General features: G+C 41.4%; 2 protein-coding genes across 3 annotated transcripts in view; one reads left to right on the top strand and one right to left on the bottom strand.

Moving 5' to 3' along the window:
* Window positions 1-1775: 1775 nt before the first annotated feature.
* On the top strand, window positions 1776-16116 carry GNMT (glycine N-methyltransferase). The gene is made up of 6 exons (XM_081323071.1): window positions 1776-2313; window positions 6180-6307; window positions 8899-9012; window positions 10185-10327; window positions 12361-12482; window positions 15110-16116. The coding sequence occupies exons 1-6, from the start codon at window positions 2108-2110 to the stop codon at window positions 15279-15281; spliced, it is 885 nt and encodes a 294-aa protein (XP_081179197.1). The 5' UTR covers window positions 1776-2107; the 3' UTR covers window positions 15282-16116.
* Window positions 16117-16316: 200 nt separating this feature from the next.
* PEX6 (peroxisomal biogenesis factor 6) overlaps window positions 16317-21420 on the bottom strand; it is a 35682-nt gene continuing 30578 nt past the window's right edge. The window contains exons 14-17 of one of the 2 annotated variants that reach the window (XM_081323048.1): window positions 19428-19544; window positions 18625-18702; window positions 18067-18206; window positions 16317-16815 (exon numbers count right to left, since the gene is read on the bottom strand). In XM_081323048.1, the coding sequence (XP_081179174.1) occupies window positions 16682-16815; window positions 18067-18206; window positions 18625-18702; window positions 19428-19544 (469 nt within the window). In that variant the 3' untranslated portion in view covers window positions 16317-16681. The remainder of the gene's footprint in view (window positions 16816-18066; window positions 18207-18624; window positions 18703-19427; window positions 19545-21420) is intronic. The other variant, XR_014025846.1, reaches the window with a different exon arrangement.

Here is a 21420-nt window from a genome sequence, read left to right as displayed (position 1 = left end):
GACTACAAGACCTCCATGGTCCCTTCCAGCTCTATTCTATACTTCTACTCTTCTTATTCTTCTAGGCATGTCAAACTCGCAATGTCATGTGACATTGCATGACGTATTAGGACTTTTTCTCCATTGCTGGCAATGGGGTGGGCGCGGTTTTGGTGTGACGCATCCGTCCTACAGGCCGGCAGTTTGACATGACTGTTCTAGATGGTCACAAATCATCTGCTTAATTACCCTGCCAACAAAAGTGCGTATAGTCAAGGCTATGGTTTTCCCAGTTGTAATGTATGGCTGTGAAAGTTGGACCATAAGAAAGGCTGAGCGCCAAAGAATTGAGGCCTTTGAACTATGGTGCTGGAGAAGACTCCTGCGAGTCCCTTGGACTGCAAGGCAATCAAACCAGTCAGTCCTAGAGGAGATCAGCCCTGACTGCTCTTTAGAAGGCCAGATCCTGAAGTTGAAACTCAAATACTTTGGCCACCTAATGAGAAGGAAGGACTCACTGGAGAAGAGCCTAATGCTGGGAAAGGTTGAGGGCAAGAGAAGAAAGGGAAGACAGAGAATGAGGTGGCTGGATGGAGTCACTGAAGCAGTAAGCGTGACCTTAAATGGACTCCAGAAGATGGTAGAGGACAGGAAGGCCTGGAGGAACGTTGTCCATGGGGTTGCGATGGGTTGGACATGACTTCGCAACTAACAACAACAAAAAGGATTTTCCCAGACATTGACTAGCCTATAATTTCCTGGATCCACTTTTTTTTACCGTTTTTAATGATTGGAACCACATCAGCTCTTTTCCAATCTTCTTTCAACTCCCCAAAGGAGCTTTGAAAGTGGTTCACTTGGATAGCTCCTAACTAATGCACTGTACATAATCACATAAAGTGCACAAGTTAATGAATTCCAATTCCTGGGTTTTTTAAAGGAGAGAACGAATATCTTTTTAAAACCAGAAGTGTGGAATCAGGTATCTCCAAACTCTGAATGATTCACTCGTTACATTCAGAAAAAGGAAGAGAAAAGAGCCTTGGTGGCGCAGTGGGCTAATGCCTCCTTAAGTAACACCAGCTGCCTGCAATTAGTGCAGGTTCGCGTCCCACCAGGCTCAAGGTTGACTCAGCCTTCCATCCTTCCGAGGTAGGTAAAATGAGGACCCAGATTGTTGGGGGCAATTAAGCTGACTTTGTAATAATGCCGCTTGGGGTGTGTGTGAAAGCCCTAATAAGCAGGCATATACATAGAATGAAGGCTACTGCTAAGCTTGTAAGCCGCCCTGAGTCTTCGGAGAAGGGTGGGATATAAATGGAATTAAAATAAAATAAATAAAAATAAATAAATACAGCTTTTTCAACAAGCTCCAGGAACTTGGTAACTATTGCTATTGTAGTGGGTTTTTTTGGTTGTTGTGGCTGGTTGCTTTTTATTATTAAGTCTGGAGTTTGATATAAATAGCAGAATATAAACTAGGGAAGTAAATATTTTATTAAAATATTTTAACATTTTTACAACTGTCACATTTGTGGAAGCACAAAATCCAAATTTAAATACATACCGTAAATCACTTATAATAAATAGATCACATTTTAGAAAAAGCTGACTAAAGTATTAATATCCTGTTCTGTCCGATTTTTTTTGTCTGTAAAAATTCTCTGCGTGTTTACTCAGCACTAGGTTATGGGGTGTTCTGTGACTCCAAGAGAAGCATAAGCAGCATCGCCAGCGATGTTGGACTAGCATTCTCATGATTTATAGTCAGCAAGGCCAACACAGATCCAAACAAGCTACCCGGTGGCCAATATTGTTGGGAAGACTTGAGAAACCTGAAGCGGGCTTGGGTCAAGACCTCTAACTTCAGGAACAGGCGGAGGCCGGAGAGAAGAGGAATGGCCCTTCGGCGGGCGGAGGGGGGGAGTGTCGCTATCCCGTCTTTCGATTGGCCGGCTGCGCCGAGGGGCGGTCCCTGGCGGGAGTGAGTTCCTCTGGCGACCGGCTGCCGGCTCAGCTGGGGGATCCTAATTGTTGGAAGCGGCAGCTCTAGAGTAGCGGAGCCGGAGCCGTTGACGAGGTCGGAGCAGCCGTCACACAACCTTCGCCCTGAGCCACCCGCCTCGCCATGGTGGACAGTATCTACCGGACTCGCTCGCTGGGCGTGGCAGCCGAGGGGCTCCCGGACCAATATGCGGACGGCCGGGCGGCGCGCGTCTGGCAGCTCTACATCGGCGATACGCGGAGCCGCACGGCCGAGTATAAGAACTGGCTGGTGTCGCTGCTGCGCGCTCAGTGCTGCAAGACGGTACTCGACGTGGCCTGCGGCACCGGGTGAGTGGCGAGGAGAAGTGTTGCTGGGCCGCTTCCCTGCCTGTCGTACGTCGGGAGTTTTTGTGGTAAACGTGCAGGCAGAGCGTATCACCCTAGCTGCGGTTCCGTGCTATTTAATCCGGAATCGTAAAGCTTCCGTTGGATCTTCGCGCTGCCTCTCGACGGCAGATGTGATGCGCGTTGAAATCCTCAGATCTGTGACCCAATTGCACCTGTGTGTGATCCAGCAGTGACTGTGCCTGAGGTGATAGTGCTTGCTCACTTGGGAATGACCCCTTTCAATTCCTCGAGGGGGTGTGTGTGGGAAAGGGGAGATCTGCATTTGGTCTCCCAACCTCACTCACTTTTTTGTTCCTGTTAAAAGGGCACACCTTTCCAAACTCCCACTCAATCAGGGGTTCCGGTAGAAGTTCATCACCTTTGGTATCTGAAAGAAGTGAGTCCAAATTTGGCCATTACTCAGAGCAGAACAATTAGAATCAAGGGGATGTAAACATCAAGGGGTTTTGTGACATTCCAAAGACTTAAAACTTCGGCATAAGCTTGGGTGATTCTCTTCCACAAATTGCTAAGGCTTGTTTGGAGCCTTAGGCTGTCTTCAGATTAAAGACCTATGATTGCATCATGCTGAAGCCTAATGACTAAAATGTCTATAGAAATAAAAATTTGAAAATAATGCCTAATGCCACTGTTGCATTTAGCAGTTTTCTCTCACATTACCTGTTTTTCTACTTTCTGTGCATAAAAGCAATATTTTCCAAAAATAGAAATAGTTTGACACATTTATTTTATTGTACTTTTAACACATAATTAGAATGCATTTTTAACCACCTGTAGTGCGGGAATGAAAATGCCCAAGATATTTTGCTGGCTGAAAAAAGAGTTTCTATTCTTTCCTCCAAGTCGAAAGATATTTGGATACATGGAAATTCCTGTAACATTGCTGCTTTTCCCCATCTGTACTTGATTAATACATCAAATATGAACAATTTACTGCCCTTTCAGCTAAAATCAGCCTGAGATAACTACCTCAACTTTGCCTCATGATATGGCCAGCCTTTGCAAGACAAGTGAGTGTAAACAGAATGAGTTGAACATATTTTTGTACAAACAAAAGTATCAGTAGGTGTGTGTCAAGGTGGGCAGCTTGGAAGTTTACATCTTCTAGAGCAGGCATGTCAAACTCATGACATCACCTGACATCACATGACATATTGTGACCTTTTTCCCCTGTTGCAGGCAATGGGGTGGGCCCGGTTTCATCGTGATGCATCCAGCCCGCAGGCCGACAGTTTGACATGCCTGTTCTAGTGTGAATCATCTAGGATGGCATACTGTGCATTTGTTTCTATTTCCCTTTTTATATTTATGGATTTAAATATGTGAAATAATTGTACAGTAACACAAAAACCTGAAAACTTGCAGAACAGAACGGCTGCTGAATATTCTTAAGCAGCCTAAGAATATTCAGGGGATGATAAAATAAGCATTTATAGGCACAAATATCTCTTATTTAGGGTTCCAAATAAGGGCTAATTCTGCTACTTCCAACTGGGCTTTCTGCCTCGTGTCTGGTTAAGACTTTTGGATGAGCTTTTGGAGGTTGATTTGAGCAATAATCATTATTTTGTTGAGGAGGGAGGATTCAGTCAGCTCTGAAGGAAGCTTGGTGTACCTCCTACTCATGAAGTTGTTTCTCAATTCATTTTGGACAACTTTGAATTTGTCTCTAACATTCCTTTTTAAGAAATGATCATTAAGAAAGTTGTGGCCTAGCAACTCCAGAAAACCCTAGAGCAGGGGTAGGCAACCTCGGCTCTTTTATGACTCACGGACTTCAACTCCCAGAATTCCTGAGCCAGCATAGGAATTCTGGGAGTTGAAGTCCATGAGTCATAAAAGAGCCGAGGTTGCCTACCCCTGCCCTAGAGGAAACAGATTATTTGAACACTTGGCAGTCAGATTTCAGGCCAGGATACAGCAGGAAACTGAACTGGTCATGCTTGTGCAGTTCATTGGGGCAAGGTTCAATTTTCTTTGTCTTCCTTGATCTCTCAGTGACTTTCAAAACCATCAACTAAGATATTTGTGGTCCATTCCTAAGGGATTGGTATGGGGAGGGACATTATCTTGTAGTGGCTTTCTTTTCTGAAGTGATAGTTTTAATCATTATTGGTAAGAGAGGAGTGATCTCTGAGGCTGCTATTTTGTGAAGTACCTCAGGGTTTTCTCCTCTCTTCACTCCTTTTTAATATCTACATGGGGGGAGGGGAAATAATCTGTTGATGTAAATTTTGGTATCATCAGTATGCTGCCACTGATCAGCTATACATCTTGTCCCTTGCCTTGAACAAGTGACAGTGCTGATCCAGTGCTATCAGGTGCAGATGGGGAAAAATAGATTCTAAATGAATTCCTTCAATGTGGAGTGATTTTAATTTGGGTACTGATGATTTCTCAGAAATTCTATCTCTAAATCTGAATGGTGGCTTGCAATTTGGTGGTCCTCCTACAGTCCCAGTTACTGCTGGAAGAACAGGTGATAGATGTGGCTAGAAGGGTTTTGCATTTGTGTGCCAGTTGTGAGCATGGATCACAAGAACCTACTGACAGTCATTCACCTCCATTTGGAATGTGCTGTACGAAGAAGTGCCCTTGAAGAGCATTTGTATATTGCCACTGGTACAGAACCCAAAGGCCCAGATGTGATGGGCGTATCCCAATTTTGCTGGATGACTTTGCTGCTTCGAGGAGCTGCACGGGTTGCCATTTGTTATCCCGAGCAAATTTGATTCCAGACTTGGTTGTCTGAGGGACCACATTCTATATTCATCAGTTCATGCAATAAGATCAAATAGGATCAACTTCCTCTGGATCTCATCCCTATGAGGATGTCACATGATAGACTTTGAAAGGGTTTTTTCATTAGCTGCTCCCACTCTTTGGAACCCCCTAAGATTTAGTCAGCTTCATCCCTCTTAAACATGAGAAAAATGTTGATGACCTATCTTTTCTGTTTGTCACAGTAGGTGTTTGTGCTGTAAGTGAAGGGTTTGGAGGGCACATACAGTAACATTTGTATTTTACAGATTTTTATCTTTTATTTTTTTAAAATGCCTGAGAGGTTGGATTGTTGTTACAACACAGTTAGCTGCCTGAAGCCTTTGCAGGAACATACAAGAAAAGCAAAATAAAAAAACATTTTATCATTTTTTCTTTGAGTATGGACTTAATTCATTACAACCTGTTGATATTTTTAAGTAAGATTGTTATATCCACTATATTTGGATGTGGATTTAAGTAATCACAAGTTACATTTATGGCACATTTCAATTCCATTGTCCATTGCTTTTTTCTGAATGATTTCTATGGTTCATTTGCCTGAGTTTGGTCAGACTTGAAATTACACTCAGGCCTTCTTGATTCAGTTGACAAGGATTGTGGAATGCATGTGATTACTTGCTGTGTTAATCAAGATGACCATTTAAAAAGTAATAATGTAGTAAAAGGCCAGAGGTGAGAAAAATAAAATCAGAGGAATCATTCCCACAAATATACTGCTGTTTCAGAAGGGAGAATTGAATTTCTCTTTGCCATAAAGTGAATATGTACAGGTATTTTTTATTTATTAAGAGATACATGTAGGAGATACTGTGTATGCAGCCTTAGGAAAGGATTTTTATATAGTATAGGAGCCATTGCCCTAACTTTCATGGGTGACTTTTTTTCCTCGAACTACTAAAATGTAACTACTAATGTAAGTGGAGGGGTTTATTATGCTGAGTTAATCTGAAAAATAGTTTACTTCAGATCTCATCCCTCAAAGAGTACCTGGAAATCATTTTCTCTCTCCATTTCTGGCACAGTGTGGATTCCATTATGTTGGTTGAAGAAGGATTTAGTGTCACCAGTGTAGATGCCAGTGACAAAATGCTCAAATACGCCTTGAAGGAGCGATGGAACCGTCGAAAAGAAGATCCATTTGATCATTGGGGTACTCTTAACTTTTGGTTTAAGAATATTAACTGATTGCCCTCCCCAATTTGATGTACCCCAGATATGTTGGATTGTAACCTGTAGAATTCTGGGACTTTTGATCCAACAAATCTGGAGAATATTAGCTTTGGAAGTCTATAGTCATGTATTCTTAGTTGATTCATATCCCGCTGACAGCAAACTATTAAAACATTTTTATTTAGTTCCAGGGCAGAGTCTGAATGCAGAAAAAACAGTAGTTAGGTGCTACATTTTGGTCTGTTCCCAAAAATCCCTAGACTGGGATCTGTGTCAGACTCCAGGATGGAAAGTGCTTCTCATGCTGTTCTTTTTTAATCAAAGATTCAAACATGTAGAAACAAATTCACGTTTACTGTTTTTATTGTTCTGAGTTAAAAGCTCAATTATTTACACACCCTTGCATACCTTCACAATTCAGAGTTTAGCCAGTCAGGCCAGTTTTGAGTTTCAGAAAAATTGAAGCACAATGCTAATATAAAATGCTCATTCTGTCTGATGACTCCAAAGGACCCATATATCTTTATAACCTTTAGCATGACTTGACATAATTTGATATTGACATGTATCAGTGCTTGAACACTCTTATTTTGGCACTTTTCTCATACCTAGTACATGATACAGTTCACATGGGATATATCTATCATTAATGCACTCTCCAGTCATTACATAAATATGTCTACTATTTAACATTTCCGTATATTGTGCTAGTTGGATCTGAAGTGTTGACTTGATCAGCAACTTAGCCCCATGTAGTTCTTGTCCTAGGCCCTTACTCTGTTGCAATGTGAATATTTCCAACAACAGCATTTGAGCATCTTTTCCAGGCCATGTTTAAATTAGCAGTAAATTTATGTCTTGACAAGAAGAGCATGATGAAATTTGATCAGTGCTGTTGGAGCAGCTGCCAAAATGCCAATGCTATAATGTGCTCCCTGCTGATATATTTGGAGTGCAGATGAAAGAGGTGCCTGTAGGGTACTGTGGGGAATAGATGGTTCCTCATCCCAGTCAAGGCTTTATAATTTGCCTCTGGAATTTGTTAATCTTCATTCATAAACACACAAGAATGAAAACTAATTTGGCCTTCTGAAAATTGATCCATGAAATTATGACTCTATTGCCTGTGTCCTTTATAGCAGGTGTCTGCAACCTTGACAACTTTAAGACTTGTGGACTTCAGCTCCCAGAATTCCTCAGCCAGCTATCTTGGCTGAGGAATTCTGGGAGCTGAAATCCACAAGTCTTAAAAGTTGTCAAGGTTGCAGACACCTGCTTTATAACACACTTTCCTAACCTTTTGGAACACGTTGCCAACATTTGGAGGCATCAGGTTAACGTACTTCCCTGACTGCTTTGACCCATGTGTGCATACCTTTAAATCTCCACAAGTATTAGTCAAGTGCCAATAGTTTAGGATTGGTTAATTTGGTAAGCAGAAGAGCCAGAACCATTTTAGAGATGGCTGAAAAGGTGTAGAAATTCTGAAACTCCTAATGTCTTGCCTGGATGAGAAAAGCATTTAAGAAACACTATAAAATTTTCCTTGACACTTAATTAAAGCTGTACATAATGCCTATGATTTTGAGGATTATCTTTGAAGCCATAGTCTTCAAAAACAACTTGAAAATATTAAACTGTATGTGAATTTCTCCTTGGCCATAACCTGGCAGCACACGTCCAGCTTTTTGAATGGTTTTAGGTTTTAGTTGGTCTGTGGACCTATAGCTCTTGCCATTCCCTCTGGATGTGTCAGTCTACTGTAACCCAATATAATTAGGCCTTTTAGCACAGTAAGTTTGTAACAAGCAACACTGAGTTACAGAATCTAATAAAAAACAATTAGCTCAAGGACAAACCCAAGATTATTTCCTTTATAGTCCCAGCAACAAAGTCATGTGGTAATTAATGAAATTTGCAGAAGCGTCAAAAATACAAGTCCACAGAAGAATCGGAAAGTTATATAGGAAAAGCTGGATGGTGGTTGGAAATGGCCCATAGTAGTTACAACAATTTTACAATGATCAGGAATTTCTGGATAGAAGCAGCCCTTAACACAGATGACTACTAGCACATGTGCAAAAGTGCCACTAAGACATTCACAAACCCAGCATGCTATAGAAAGCTCAGTATTTCTTTCTTAGCTATTTATTCCAGTAACAATAAGACTTCAGGAAATAAGTTTTCCATTGGTGGGAATGGAATGAAAGGGGAAAAGTGAGGATTATTATTATTTTTTGTATGGGACAAGCTGTTTCATAACAGACTTTCCTGAGGAGTCACATTTTAAAAAGTGTGAGGTTAGCCTCACACCTTATGCAAAGACGCAACTTGTTTTAACTTTACTGGTTCAGTTCATACAACATATTAAACCACCAATCATTATTTATAAGATACAATGTTAAAGTCATGTAGTACCACAGGTTTAGCATATTATATGAAGTAGGGTGGCAAGTTGATGATTATCACTTCCCTTTGGTACTGGAAACGTAACATCTTTTCTTACTTAGAGCAAGGCATGATGAGGAAGCAGAAGTTAAGTTATATAAAGTGTGCTTTTCTGTTCTGCAGTAATTGAAGAGGCTAACTGGCTCACCTTGCCACAGGATCTACAGAAACCGGGTGAAGGCTTTGATGCTGTCATCTGCTTAGGGAATTCTTTTGCCCATCTTCCAGATTTTAAAGGTGAATGTCAAAAGATTGTCATACAGAGGCTTGTTGGATTGCCAGTGCTATAGAAAGGGATAATCTGAGATTTTTCCTTAAGTCTACACAGAAAAAGACTTACTACCATTTTTTTTTATTTAAAGTGATAAGTAATTCTTTAAATACTAAAGAAGAACTAATTGCTGGATTTTATGCTATGATAAAATTCTTATTTTTTCACATAATCTGTTTACATTCAAAAAATTGTGTTGAAAATAACATCAGTTTAACTAGGGGAAAACAAATGGTTTGATATCCTTCCTGATATGGATATAATGATAGGAGATATTTTAGTTTGCAGATTCTGTCCAAATTTCAAGCATTTTTGGATCCATTACATTTTGTATTTTTTCATTTTAGGCTAGTGCTGGAGGGGAATTGATAATCTAAATTTCAGTATAGGTAGTCCTCAATTTACAACCACAATTGAGCCAAAATTTCTGCTGCTAAGTGAAACATTTGTTAAGTGAGTTTGCCCCATTTTACACACCTTCCTTGCCACAGTTAAATAAATCGCTGTAGTTGTTAAGTTAGTCAAGCGAATCTGGCTTCTCCATTGACTCTGCTTGTCAGAAGGTCACGTGATCCTGGGACACAGCAATTGTCATAATGATGAGGCAGTTGCCTAGCACTTGAACTTTCATCACATGACCATGGGGATACTATGGTCGTAATGTGAAAACTGGTCATAAATTACTTTTTTCACTGCTGTTGTAATTTTGAATGGTCATTAAACGAACTGTTGTAAGTTGAGGACTACCTGTCCTGAATTCGTAAATTGAAAAAAAAATGAATTTACCAGATTCTAACTTCATATCTAAAAACTATGTGAAGAACAGATGATACAAGCCACATGCTCTACAGACATGCTCTCTATTACAGCAATGCTGTAATGTTTTGGGCAAGGGGAGCTCCAGAAAACTAGCTTTGGGGTGCAAAGGGGTAGCTGTAAGGGTAGTGGGGTTTTGGTTACATATCTTAAATATATTTCATTATCTGAGTGCACTAATACCCATAATTTAGGTGTTGTTACTTTGTTAATCAACAAACAAACACGCCCAGGCTAGCCAGAGGTTTCCCTGGTTTGAAGGCAAAAAGCAGTCTAAAGGGAACAGGAAGAAATTTAATTGAAATTTTGTACCTATCCTTAGGTGACCAGGGTGTTCATAAACAGGCTCTCAGGAATATTGCCAGCATGGTTCGTCCAGGTGGCATTCTTGTCATTGATCATCGTAATTATGACTACATCTTGGAAACAGGTTGTGCTCCTCCTGGGAAAAATATCTACTACAAGGTAATGCTGGAAATAAACTCTGCCTAACCTTTTGTGACAGTGATGTTAAAACATCTTAAAACAGCAAAAACATTTTTTATAGCTTACCAGAGCTAATTATAATAGCAAGGTACCATTTTATACTACAGTCCCATGTATTTCAATGTAACCCTTTAAAAATACTTTTCAGGTAGATATAAAGGAAATCTGTCAAGCAGAATCAGACCGCATCAAGCTACCTGACTTTATTTAGATAGTTTAGTATTCATAATATTGCAAGAGAGACGGAGAAGAAAATCTGCCCCTGTGTTGCTCCCAGAGATTCTGTTTAACCTGTTAATTCTTTACTATTTTTTCAGAGCTGGGTGGGAATAGATTAATTAGCAGAGCATATATTGTAGTCTCCAATTAAAAGCATCTGAACATTGACTTCTGTGACATCAAAGCATTGCTGCATCCGAGTAGATAGCATTGGGATAGACATACAGGTAGTCCTTGAGTTACGAATGTAATGTAGCCTGCCCATTCCACTCGTAACTTGAAAACTCGTCAAGTGAATCTCCTTCGAGGTATGAGATCACTCCCTTGCTCGTTATAATGCACTGTGGCTCGTTAAGCGAACATGAGGTATCTCAGGGTGGGGAAGGTCATGGAGGGCCTATTGCTGGAACAGGCCCCCAAGGCCTCCCCGACCCACTAAGATACCACATGCTTCCCCCTCCCTCCCTGCCGCGCCGAACTCACCTGAAAAAGATCCGTCTCCTCTCTGCTGTGGTTCCTCCTGCCGACCGGATTTGAGGCCAGGGAATGCTTCCGCACACACACACAGCTTCAAATCCAGGCAGCAGCGACCTGGAAAAGGCCTTTGGAAGCTGGATCAGGTAGCGGGGTGTGCGGAAGCTTCCCCCAGCCTTAGATCCGGGCCACAACAGCCTGAAAAAGGCCTCTGGAGCACCGATCCAGCCTCCAGAGGCACATGGAAGCATCTCCCAGCTTCAGTTCCGTTCTCTGTTGCAGAGAACAGAGGCCTAAAGTACCATGAAATCATGAGAGATCAGTAGCGTGAAATCTCACCCCACTGATCTTGCGTTACTTTAGCCCTCCATTCTCTGCAAATGCACCGAAGGCCTGGAGCAGCCAAGAAAGTAAAGGATCTCAATCTTCACAGGGTGAGTATTGAAGGCCTGGTGCCTAGGGAGACCCAGGCGGGGGTGGGGAGGGAGGGAATAACCAGGGTGAATGTTGCAGAGCCACTGCAGTCGCACGTAAGGGCGAATGTCTGCCGTGGTGCTGCAATATTGCTAACTTGAGGACTTGCTCATAAGCATTAGGGGGTGCTCATCACATAACTCTGAACGAGCGTTAAGTGAATGCTCGTAACTCAAGAGATTACCTGTATAGGAAGCTTTTTCGTATAGTATATATATACTTTTTAATTGCTAATTAAATTGTTAGCTAATAGTTTTCTAGTCTCATATCCCTTCCAAACATTGAGATCTCAATATATCCGTACCATTACATATGAAGCTACTCAACTGAGAACATTGTAGAGTCAAATGTAGATAGCAAAATGATTAGAAGGCTCATGAAGGCGTGAATCTAATAGTAAAAAAAATCTCTCATCCCAGTCATGTGCTTTAGAGACTGGAATTAGATATTTGGCTCCAAGCATAAAATGTTAGTCGATGTGGTTGAGGCTAATCCCTAATATAAGCCTGTTAGCATTGCAAAGATCAAAATTGAGAATCTCCAGCCACCACTTTTCTATAGCAGCATTGTGCTATTATTACTACCATACTACCACAACTATAACACACAGTGTTATAGGCAGAGTGCATGTTATGATATAATTAGAAGGAAGAGGAACAAGCAGTGTTACAAATTTGTCTTTTTACTTATATCAAACAGAATAGAGAGAAAAGTAGGTTATAAATGGCAGCAGTGTTGTTCTGCAATCTGGCGCTGGCTTAACATAGTGAACAAGCCAAAACGAAACAAATGCAGAAAAACATAAACATAGATAACTAATTATTTCCCCTTCCTTCCTTTCTCAGAGTGATTTAACCAAGGACATTACTACCTCAGTTCTCCTTGTGAATAACAAACCGAATATGGTGACATTGGACTACACGGTGCAGATCCCACATGAAGGCAGTGATAGAGATTCAGACTTAAGGTATGTTCTCTGTAGAACCCACAATTACTGCATCTCCACTTTGATAACCAGGGTTAGCACAACTAACCATTTGGCATAGGGTTAGAGCAAACAAGTGTCCTGGGCATTTATTTACTGTGTTTCCCTGAAAATAAGACCTGGTCTTACATCATCATCATCATCATCATCATCATTATTATTATTATTGGTGGAGCAGTGGGCTAATGCCTCCTTAAGTAACACCAGCTGCCTGCAATTAGTGCAGGTTCGCATCCCACCAGGCTCAAGGTTGACTCAGCCTTCCATCCTTCCGAGGTAGGTAAAATGAGGACCCAGATTGTTGGGGGCAATTAAGCCGACTTTGTAATAATGCCGCTTGGGTGTGTGTGTGAAAGCCCTAATAAGCAGGCATATACATAGAATGAAGGCTACTACTAAGCTTGTAAGCCGCCCTGAGTCTTCGGAGAAGGGCGGGATATAAATGGAATTAAAATAAAATTAAAAAAAATAAATTATTATTATTATTGCCTCAAAAAGAGGCACTAGGTCTTATTTTCAGGAGATGTCTTACTTTAGGACTGCCGCAGCCAGGCCGCCTATGCCCCGACACCTGTTGCACTGCTGCCTGACTTCTTCAGCGGCCACTTGCCACCACTTGCAGCCGGACCCCGGTTGTGGCAGGACGCCGCATCGTGCTTAATGCCAGTGCCGCCAGTCGCGGCAGGAGGCCGCAAGGTGCTTTGGGCCATTTGGAGGAGGCCACATGGTCCTTTGGGCCGTTGCTGCCGCTTGCAGAAGGATCCTGCACAGTGTGCTGCCACGACTGGCAGCCACGGCTCGGTGCACCTTGCGGTCTCCTGCAAATAGTCCAAAGCATCACATGGCATCCGGCCACGGGTGGCGGCAATGTCCCGAAGTGCTGCACAACCTCCTCCCATGACCAGCAGCAACAGTGCAACAAGCCATGCGGTGCGACAAGTTTCAGGGTGTGGGAGGCCTACCTGTGGCAGTCCTACCAGTAAGGTAAACAGGTGCGGGGCGCGTGGGGCATCTCCACCCCCCCATCCCCACCCTATCTTGATTTTTAGGCATGTGCTTTGCCCCAAAACTAGGGCTTATTTTCAGGTAGGGCTTATTTTCAGGGAAACAAGGTATTTAATTTGCAGAGCTACTAATCTCATACAAGTGAATCTGGGCATCTAATAAAAGATTAAAATAGAAAATACACCACACATAAACTCCCAGTGCCATAGGATAAATAATAATCTCACATCAATAAAAAGGCTCATCTACCTGCCTGACCCTATGCCTGGGAAACAGCTAGGTCTTTTAATTACTTTACATACTATACTGTACCTATCCACGAGATGGCCTCAGAGATCTGTTCACCTCTAAAACCATCAAATTAACAGATATCAGTGACAGGGTCTCTTTGCACCACCTAAGCTTATGAAACAGCATATATACATTGAGTTTGGACCTTCTGATATGTAAGTTAATATTTCTTGATTTGTACTGATAAAAGCAGAAGTAAGATTCCATCCATACACTAATAACTGTTAATACGTACCGGCATCTCGACTTGTCCAAGAGATTCCATCTTTGGTTATGGGAGGAGAGGTGTTACCTCCCGTTGATAGGGCATGCAATTTAGGTGTCCTCCTGGACTCACGACTCAGTTTTGAAAACCATATTGGAGTCGTGGCCTGTGGGGCATTTGCCCAGGTTCGCCTGGTGCGCCAGTTGCGCCCCTATCTGGACCGAGATGCCCTACGTACGGTCACTCATGCACTCGTTACCTCTCGGATAGATTACTGCAATGCTCTCTACATGGGGCTGCCCTTGAAGTCCACCCGGAGGCTCCAGCTGGTGCAGAATGCGGCCGCACGGGTTGTGATGGGAGCATCCCGATACTCCCATATTACACCCCTCCTGTGTGAGCTGCATTAGTTGCCGGTTGTCTTCCGGGTGAGATTTAAGGTACTGGTACTTACCTTTAAAGCCCTACATGGCTTAGGCCCGGGATATTTGCAGGACCGTCTGCTGCCGGGGACGACTTCCCATCGCCCAGTGCACTCACACAGAGAGGGCCTCCTCAGGGTGCCGTCGGTTAGACAATGTCGGCTGGCAACCCCCAGGGGGGGGCCCTTCTCTGTGGGAGCGCCAGCCCTGTGGAACCAACTCCCCCTTGAGCTCCGGATGGCCCCGGATCTCCGGTCCTTTCGCCGCGACCTGAACTTTCCTTTTTCATCGGACTGACCTGGATTGATGACGGGTTTTTTTAAAATGTTTTAATTTTTAAATTGTTTAGTTAATTTATTTTGGGGCTGTTTATTTAATCTCTTTTAACTTTTGTATTGTTTTTATTGTTGTTAGTCCTTCGGGAGATAGGGCGGCATATAAGTCCCAAAAATAAAATAAAATAAATAAAATAAATAAAAAGTATTGTTTTCTAAATTGAAAACAATCTCAAAGTACAGTAATTTTGATTTGCAGCATTCTTTTTGACCAGAATCCTCAAAGGATCATGGATAAATTAATCTTCCTGAACAAGTGGAAAGGGAGATAGCCAAGCTTCTTACATTACTGTATTAATATCTTCATGCTTTTGTTACTTGGATATTAACACAAATTTTCTCTTTTATCAGTCAATTCCGTCTTTCTTATTATCCTCATCGTCTGGAGCCTTTCACAGAACTATTGAAAAATGCATTTCAAGGCCAATGTGAAAACACAGTCCTGGGGGACTTCAAGCCTTACACACCAGGCCAGAAGCCTGGCCCATGCTATTTCATCCATGTAGTGAAGAAAACTGGCTGAGATCTAGTCAACAGACTAGTCTAGTGGCCCTATGGGGTCTTTTCAATGGGTGACAAGGTGCAGAACCTGTATAAGCAAGAATAAATATGCATAGGTATTATATAAACCAGAATTTTCCCGAAGAGTCCAGTGTAATTAATACACTTTGAGGATTGAAATGCTTAATGGCATTGGAGGGAAGGAGGTGGGATAAGATTGCTCTGCATCTCAGTCTCTGTTGCACAGTTGGTTAAAATGTACATTGTTCTCTCTTGATACTTTCTTTCTCTTTTTGCTGGAAATGCCTGGCTAATTTACACCTATGTTAGACTAATGATTACAGTGATGCAGTTTTCCTTCAAGGGAAAAAAGGAACAAGGGGGACAAAAAAAACACAACCTTATTTCATTCTTTATTGTGCCTGGGGAATCAGTGCCCCTTCAGTTTAAGTTGGACTATACTCCTCACTGCCTACACTAGCTGGAGCTGATCAGGACCGATGACCGGCGTGTATTTCCAACAACTTGTGTGATAACTTCAAAATAAATCTACTTTCTGCCTTCACACTATTACAGTCCACTGATATAAGCATTTCTGTGTGTTTGTATTTTTTGCTGCTGCATCTATAGAATAATGAGAATTAGTTTTACAGTAACAGAAGAGACTTTTTTTTAAAAAAAGTTCCTCATTAATAAGAGCAAAGTCTTCATTTATTTTTGCACAGCTGAGTAGTGATGGGAACAGGTGGCAGAAAACTTATGATTTCATTTTAGATTGACAGTTTTAAAATTAATATATGTAGGGTTGCCTGAATTCCAATTTTTTTTGCTCTGATTTTCCAGAGGTTTCCAAAGGTTAGAAAATTCTCAAAACTACTTCAGAGAGGAGCCAGTGTTTTGAGTAAGACCAGCTGCAAGAAACTATTACAATCATTTTTTATCAGTTGCTGCCCTAGAGCCGCTAGTATTCTCTCCATTTTAAACCCAGAAAGAAAACACACACTACATACTGTATTTCACATTTATGAGAAATGATAAGATTCTCAGTGAATTAGCATTTTTGTTTCCCAGATAAAGCAAAACAGCCTTTATTTAGATATCTTTAAATACTTACAGTCATTTCTCTCATAATTCAAAGGCTCAGGTTATTAAGGGCCTAAGATTTCCCATCTGATGTTGATCACCTTATAGATGCAATGGTCCCAAGTATGAATGAAGGATTAATTTGCAAAACATCCTACGCATCTGAACATGAGTCTCAGGTCTATGCCTTGAACTCGTTTTTCTAACTCATCTGAATCCACCAGATTGTGACTGAGTCATGACTATTTCTTTGAACAAGAACAATATTCTCATGGTAGCTTTTATTCTGTACTTCTGGGGTTATATGGATATTTCTTTCTTGGTCGTGTTTGTTTCAAATCAAGCACCAAATTTTTGCTGGATCAATTTATATCTAAGCAGTTCCACCTCAGAAACAGAAGGCTGTAACCTTGTTGCAGCTTGTATAAAATCCTCCACGGTAAGGGTGAATTCTGAGCTTTCAGTATCCAGACCTGGAATAAAAGTAAAATGGTTCGAATTAAAATCCTTTTGGACATACAACATGGTGCGGAGGTCCCCAACCTTTGGGGCACCAGGGACCGGTTCTGTGGAAAGAGGTTTCTCCGTGGGCCAGAGGATCCGTGGTTTTGTGTGCTGCCTGCATCTCACGGATGGGGCTTTGCTTGTTTGTGCGGACCGGTTGCTGGCATGCCATTGACATAGTGTTTGTTGCTCCTGGCTAGGCAAGATGTATGTGTGTATGTATATAAAAATAAATAAATATATGGTAATGAAAGAGAACCAATAAATATGCTACAGCCCAGAAATAATGGATATGATAAAATACATTTGTTCTTCAAAGCCTTAAAAATTAAAGTGTATTAATTTTGCCAGCCTCCGTATGTATCAGAGAACCAATTAACACGTTCTCCTAATTTCTAATAATAGTTTTCCAGCTTCTCTCAAGCATTTAGTTGGAGCTAAATCACAATCCAATTTTCTGGTTTATTATTCAGTAATGGAGGATTATTTTTCTGCTTTCAAAAAAACTATTTGATTTATGTGGCTGCCCATCTCACAGCCAAAATTTTAGGCAGTGTTATAACCAACAATTAAAACAATAATCCAAATGATAAATGTTTGAGATTGCAAAAAACTCCACATTCCAATTTATAATAAAACATCAGCCAGCAGGGTTTAATGAAACTCCCAATCTACATTCCATGGTGCCCTGCAAAAGGCTAACAGGGTTGGAGACAGCTGGATCTCTATTATGGAATGCAAGCCACAGCTTTGTAAAATAGTTGGGTCACATATTAACACGTGTATTATTTATGTATGTAATGTGTTTTAGGTAAAGGTAAAGGTTCCCCCGCACACATGTGCTAGTCATTTCCGACTCTAGGGGCCGGTGCTCATCTCCGTTTCAAAGCCGAAGAGCCAGCGCTTGTCCGAGGACGTCTCCGTGGTCATGTGGCTGGCATGACTAGACGCCAAAGGCGCACGGAACGCTGTTACCTTCCCACCGTAGTGGTCCCTATTTTTCTACTTGCATTTTTACGTGCTTTCGAACTGCTAGGTTGGCAGAAGCTGGGACGAGTAACAGGCGCTCACTCTGTTACGCAGCACTCGGGATTCGACCCGCCAAACTGCCGACCTTCTGATCGACAAGCTCAGCGTCCTAACCCGCTGAGCCACCGCGTCCCTCAATGTGTTTTAAGTAGAGCTAATTTACATCTGAGCCATCCAGCTTTGTTCCTTACCGTCTTCTATCCATTCTACTTTTCTTCTGATAGCAAACATCATTGCATCTGAGCAGAGTGCATACAGATCTGCTCCTGTTAACTGTGCAGGGCATCTCTCTAGGACACTAAGGAGATTCACAGATGGGTCCATTTTAAACCTATCACAAAAGGATATTGCCAAAGGTTTTAGTGTCATGGGGGGAAAAATGCAATCAGAATATAATCTTGGAAATTGGGCAGAAATGTTTTATAAAAAGATGGCTTCATACGTATAACATTCTTTACATGTTGTACTTTACTTAAAAATAATATGGAATGAATTAAAACCCATAAGTCAGAGCAGGCAGGAAATAATGTTTATAATTTATTCACAATCCTGAAAAACAATTTTATAGCATTTAAACCATGCATGTGGATTATGTACATACTGATACAAAAATATATTCTCTTAGCAGATTTATCTTTAACAGCTGCGTATGTAGTTCGGTTACAATAATTAGTAAAAATGTGCATTTTTTTCTCAAGAATTGTAATTGGTACTGTTATGCATTATAATAACCAAAAACAGGCACTTACTTTCTGGTGATGGCACTCAGTACTTGCAGCTGAGAATCTCGGTCTTCATTTATTCCTACATAAACCAATTTATCAAACCTGCCAGGGATACAAAAAATATTTTTTGCAATTAAAATAAAGCAGCCATCTTCCATCTAACACACTCTGATCATACAATACCCATCATCTAACAATTTGACCTTAGTTTGATTTACTGGTTTTTTTTACAATATATTAGTATGAATTGTACAACTTCATGTGCTTCACTTCTATAAAATCTTTGCATATGTTAAACATGAAACAGAATTGCTATAATACAATAAGATTTTCCATTCTCAATATTCTTCCAGCATCCCAAATGAATCTTTAGAGTTTCCTAATATAAACCGACCTCCTTCATCGCCAAGTGTATGTATATATTGTGTTAATATTAATTTATTTAAAATGTTTATATATAGCCACCCTTCTACCAATGGAACACAGGATTCCCAAAGTATCTGAGTTAACCTAATCTTAGGGAAAAAAACACCCCACTATGGCAGTTTATTTATTTTATTAACTCATCCAACACAATAATCAATAAAAATTTTCTAAAGGAAGCATCTCAATTTTTAGCCTTTTTGGGCAGCTAAGATGCTCTGTTTGCAGATCTAAAGGGGTAGGAATATTATCCCAACCCAACGTTTTTTCATACAAGAACATCAACATTAAGTATAATGAAAAAGGTAAGTTGAATCCTATGTTCATCTAGTTTTACCCAAAATACTCTTGAAAGATTTGTGGTTATAACAGCAGATGGAGAAAATTGTGATATGAAACTTTACCTGCCTGGCCTGAGTAAAGCTGAATCCAGCAGATCAGGTCTGTTTGTAGCTCCAATAACAAATACATCTTGAGAAGAATGAAGCCCATCCAGCTCTGCTAATAACTGAGATACAACTCTATCAAGGGAAAACATTTTAATATGCTGCCATCAACCTTTGTGGATTCACTGAACTGGGTAACTCACTTAAAACAGCAGGTACACAAATACCTTTTTAGGCACATACCCGGCCAGGTTCAAAGTATAATAGTAGTAACAGATGTATACTACGAACACATAAAATACCATGCCCTCAGAAGCAATTCATATGGGTAAAGATATATTTATACAAAGCATTGTATACCACCTATTTAATATATATCAAGGTAGTTTACAAGGATACAGCAAAACACAAGATTACTAAAATACAATGGTACAAATAGTCCTCGCTTAATGACTAATTGGAACAGGGAATTTCTGTTGCTAAGTAAAGTGGTTAGCTGAAACATCATGTGACAGCAGCAATTAGTGACGGCAGTTCCAGTAGTCTCTAGTTTTGGTTGTTGGGGAGGGCCTCCCGCTTCTGCCTGTGTGAAATGCCAGCTCCACCCACGATCATATCCGGCCAGGCTCAGCAAGCTCCCTTCGGTAGACAAAGCTCCCCTTACCCTTGCTGTCCCCAGCTGACCTTCACAATCTTTGTCCCACTGTTGGATCAAGGCACAGCACAACAGTGGGGCCCTGGGACGTATGTGGCAAGTGGAGCAGCGTGGTGGAGCCTCATCTGCCAAAGGGAGCTTGCTGAGCCTGGCTGAGGAGGAGGCGGAGGCAGGGTGATGGTATGAGCACTGGCTTGCCAAGCCAAGGTGTCAGCACCATCAACCAATTGCCTAGCTCCTGGGCCTGTAGTGGGAGGAAGATGACAATGAAGGTCAGCTGTGGGTGGTGGGGTGTGGAAGGGGTAGGCCATGGTGGTAGAATGCCAAGGGGATAGACCTGGAGGGGCATACGTGGGTAGGGGGTTGAAGTACACGCTGTGGTCAAAAATGTAGCCAGTTGCCAAGTGCCCAAATTTTCACGATGTGACTATGGGGATGCTGCAACAGGCATAATTTCAAGGGTCGTTAACTACCATTTGTTCAATACCATCATAACTTCAGATAGTCATTGACACATGGTGATTAAACAAGGACTTTTTTGTGAAACAAAGTGACTATAAACTCTATATCTCTGTGATCAGAGTAGGAATTAAGGACATAAGAGCATATTCATTGGCTGCATATAGCTTGGGATTCCAGGCTGGCTCTGGTCTGTATAAAAATTCATAGGAAACTATCCTAATAATCATCCCTGCACATTATTTTGCAATGTTCACGTTCTCTTCCAAACAGCAGCCAAGAATTAACTTGAAATAATTCTGTTAATGTTTGGTGGTGAATTGAGAAATCCTGGAGCTCAATGTTTCTATGCATTAGATACCCAAAAAGTGAGATGTGAACATGCATTACAGCATTCCTACAAATGCCCAGCTTAATTAACAGTTGTTAGGTATTACATTATATGTATGAATAATGTATGCACCAACCAATACAGGAAATCCCAGAGCTGCCAATTTCCCTTAGCGAATGTTCGAAGGTATGCAATAAGCACCCCCTAGTGCTTATGAGCAGGTCCCGAAATTACGAATGTTGCCTCACCATGGCAGTCGTTCACCCTTACTAATGCCCACAGTGCCACTGCAACATTCACCCGGGTTATTCCCTCTCTCCCCACACCTGCCCTAGGTCTCCCTAGGGACCAGGGCTTCAATACTCACCCTGTGAAGATCGAGATCTTTTGCTTTCTTGGCTGCTCCAGGCCTTCAGTGCATTCCCAGAGAATGAAGGCCTAAAGCAATGCAAGATCATGTGAGATCACTGGTGCGAGATCTCACGCTACTGAACTCGCATGATCTCATGGTACTTTAGGCCTCTGTTCTCTGTAACAGAGAACAGAACCGAAGTCAAGGGATGCTT

This window comes from Vipera berus (genome assembly GCF_964194415.1).
Source record: "Vipera berus genome assembly, chromosome: 1".
Lineage (NCBI taxonomy): Eukaryota > Metazoa > Chordata > Lepidosauria > Squamata > Viperidae > Vipera > Vipera berus.
This window is presented reverse-complemented; position numbering and strand designations above follow the sequence as displayed.

Excerpts from the sequence above, each read along its gene's own strand:
- GNMT (XM_081323071.1), top strand. The coding sequence starts at position 2,108 with ATGGTGGACAGTATCTACCGGACTCGCTCGCTGGGCGTGGCAGCCGAG. Across the intron at positions 2,314-6,179 it reads GACGTGGCCTGCGGCACCGG|TGTGGATTCCATTATGTTGG; the intron begins GTGAGTGGCGAG and ends TTTCTGGCACAG. Across the intron at positions 12,483-15,109 it reads GATAGAGATTCAGACTTAAG|TCAATTCCGTCTTTCTTATT; the intron begins GTATGTTCTCTG and ends CTCTTTTATCAG.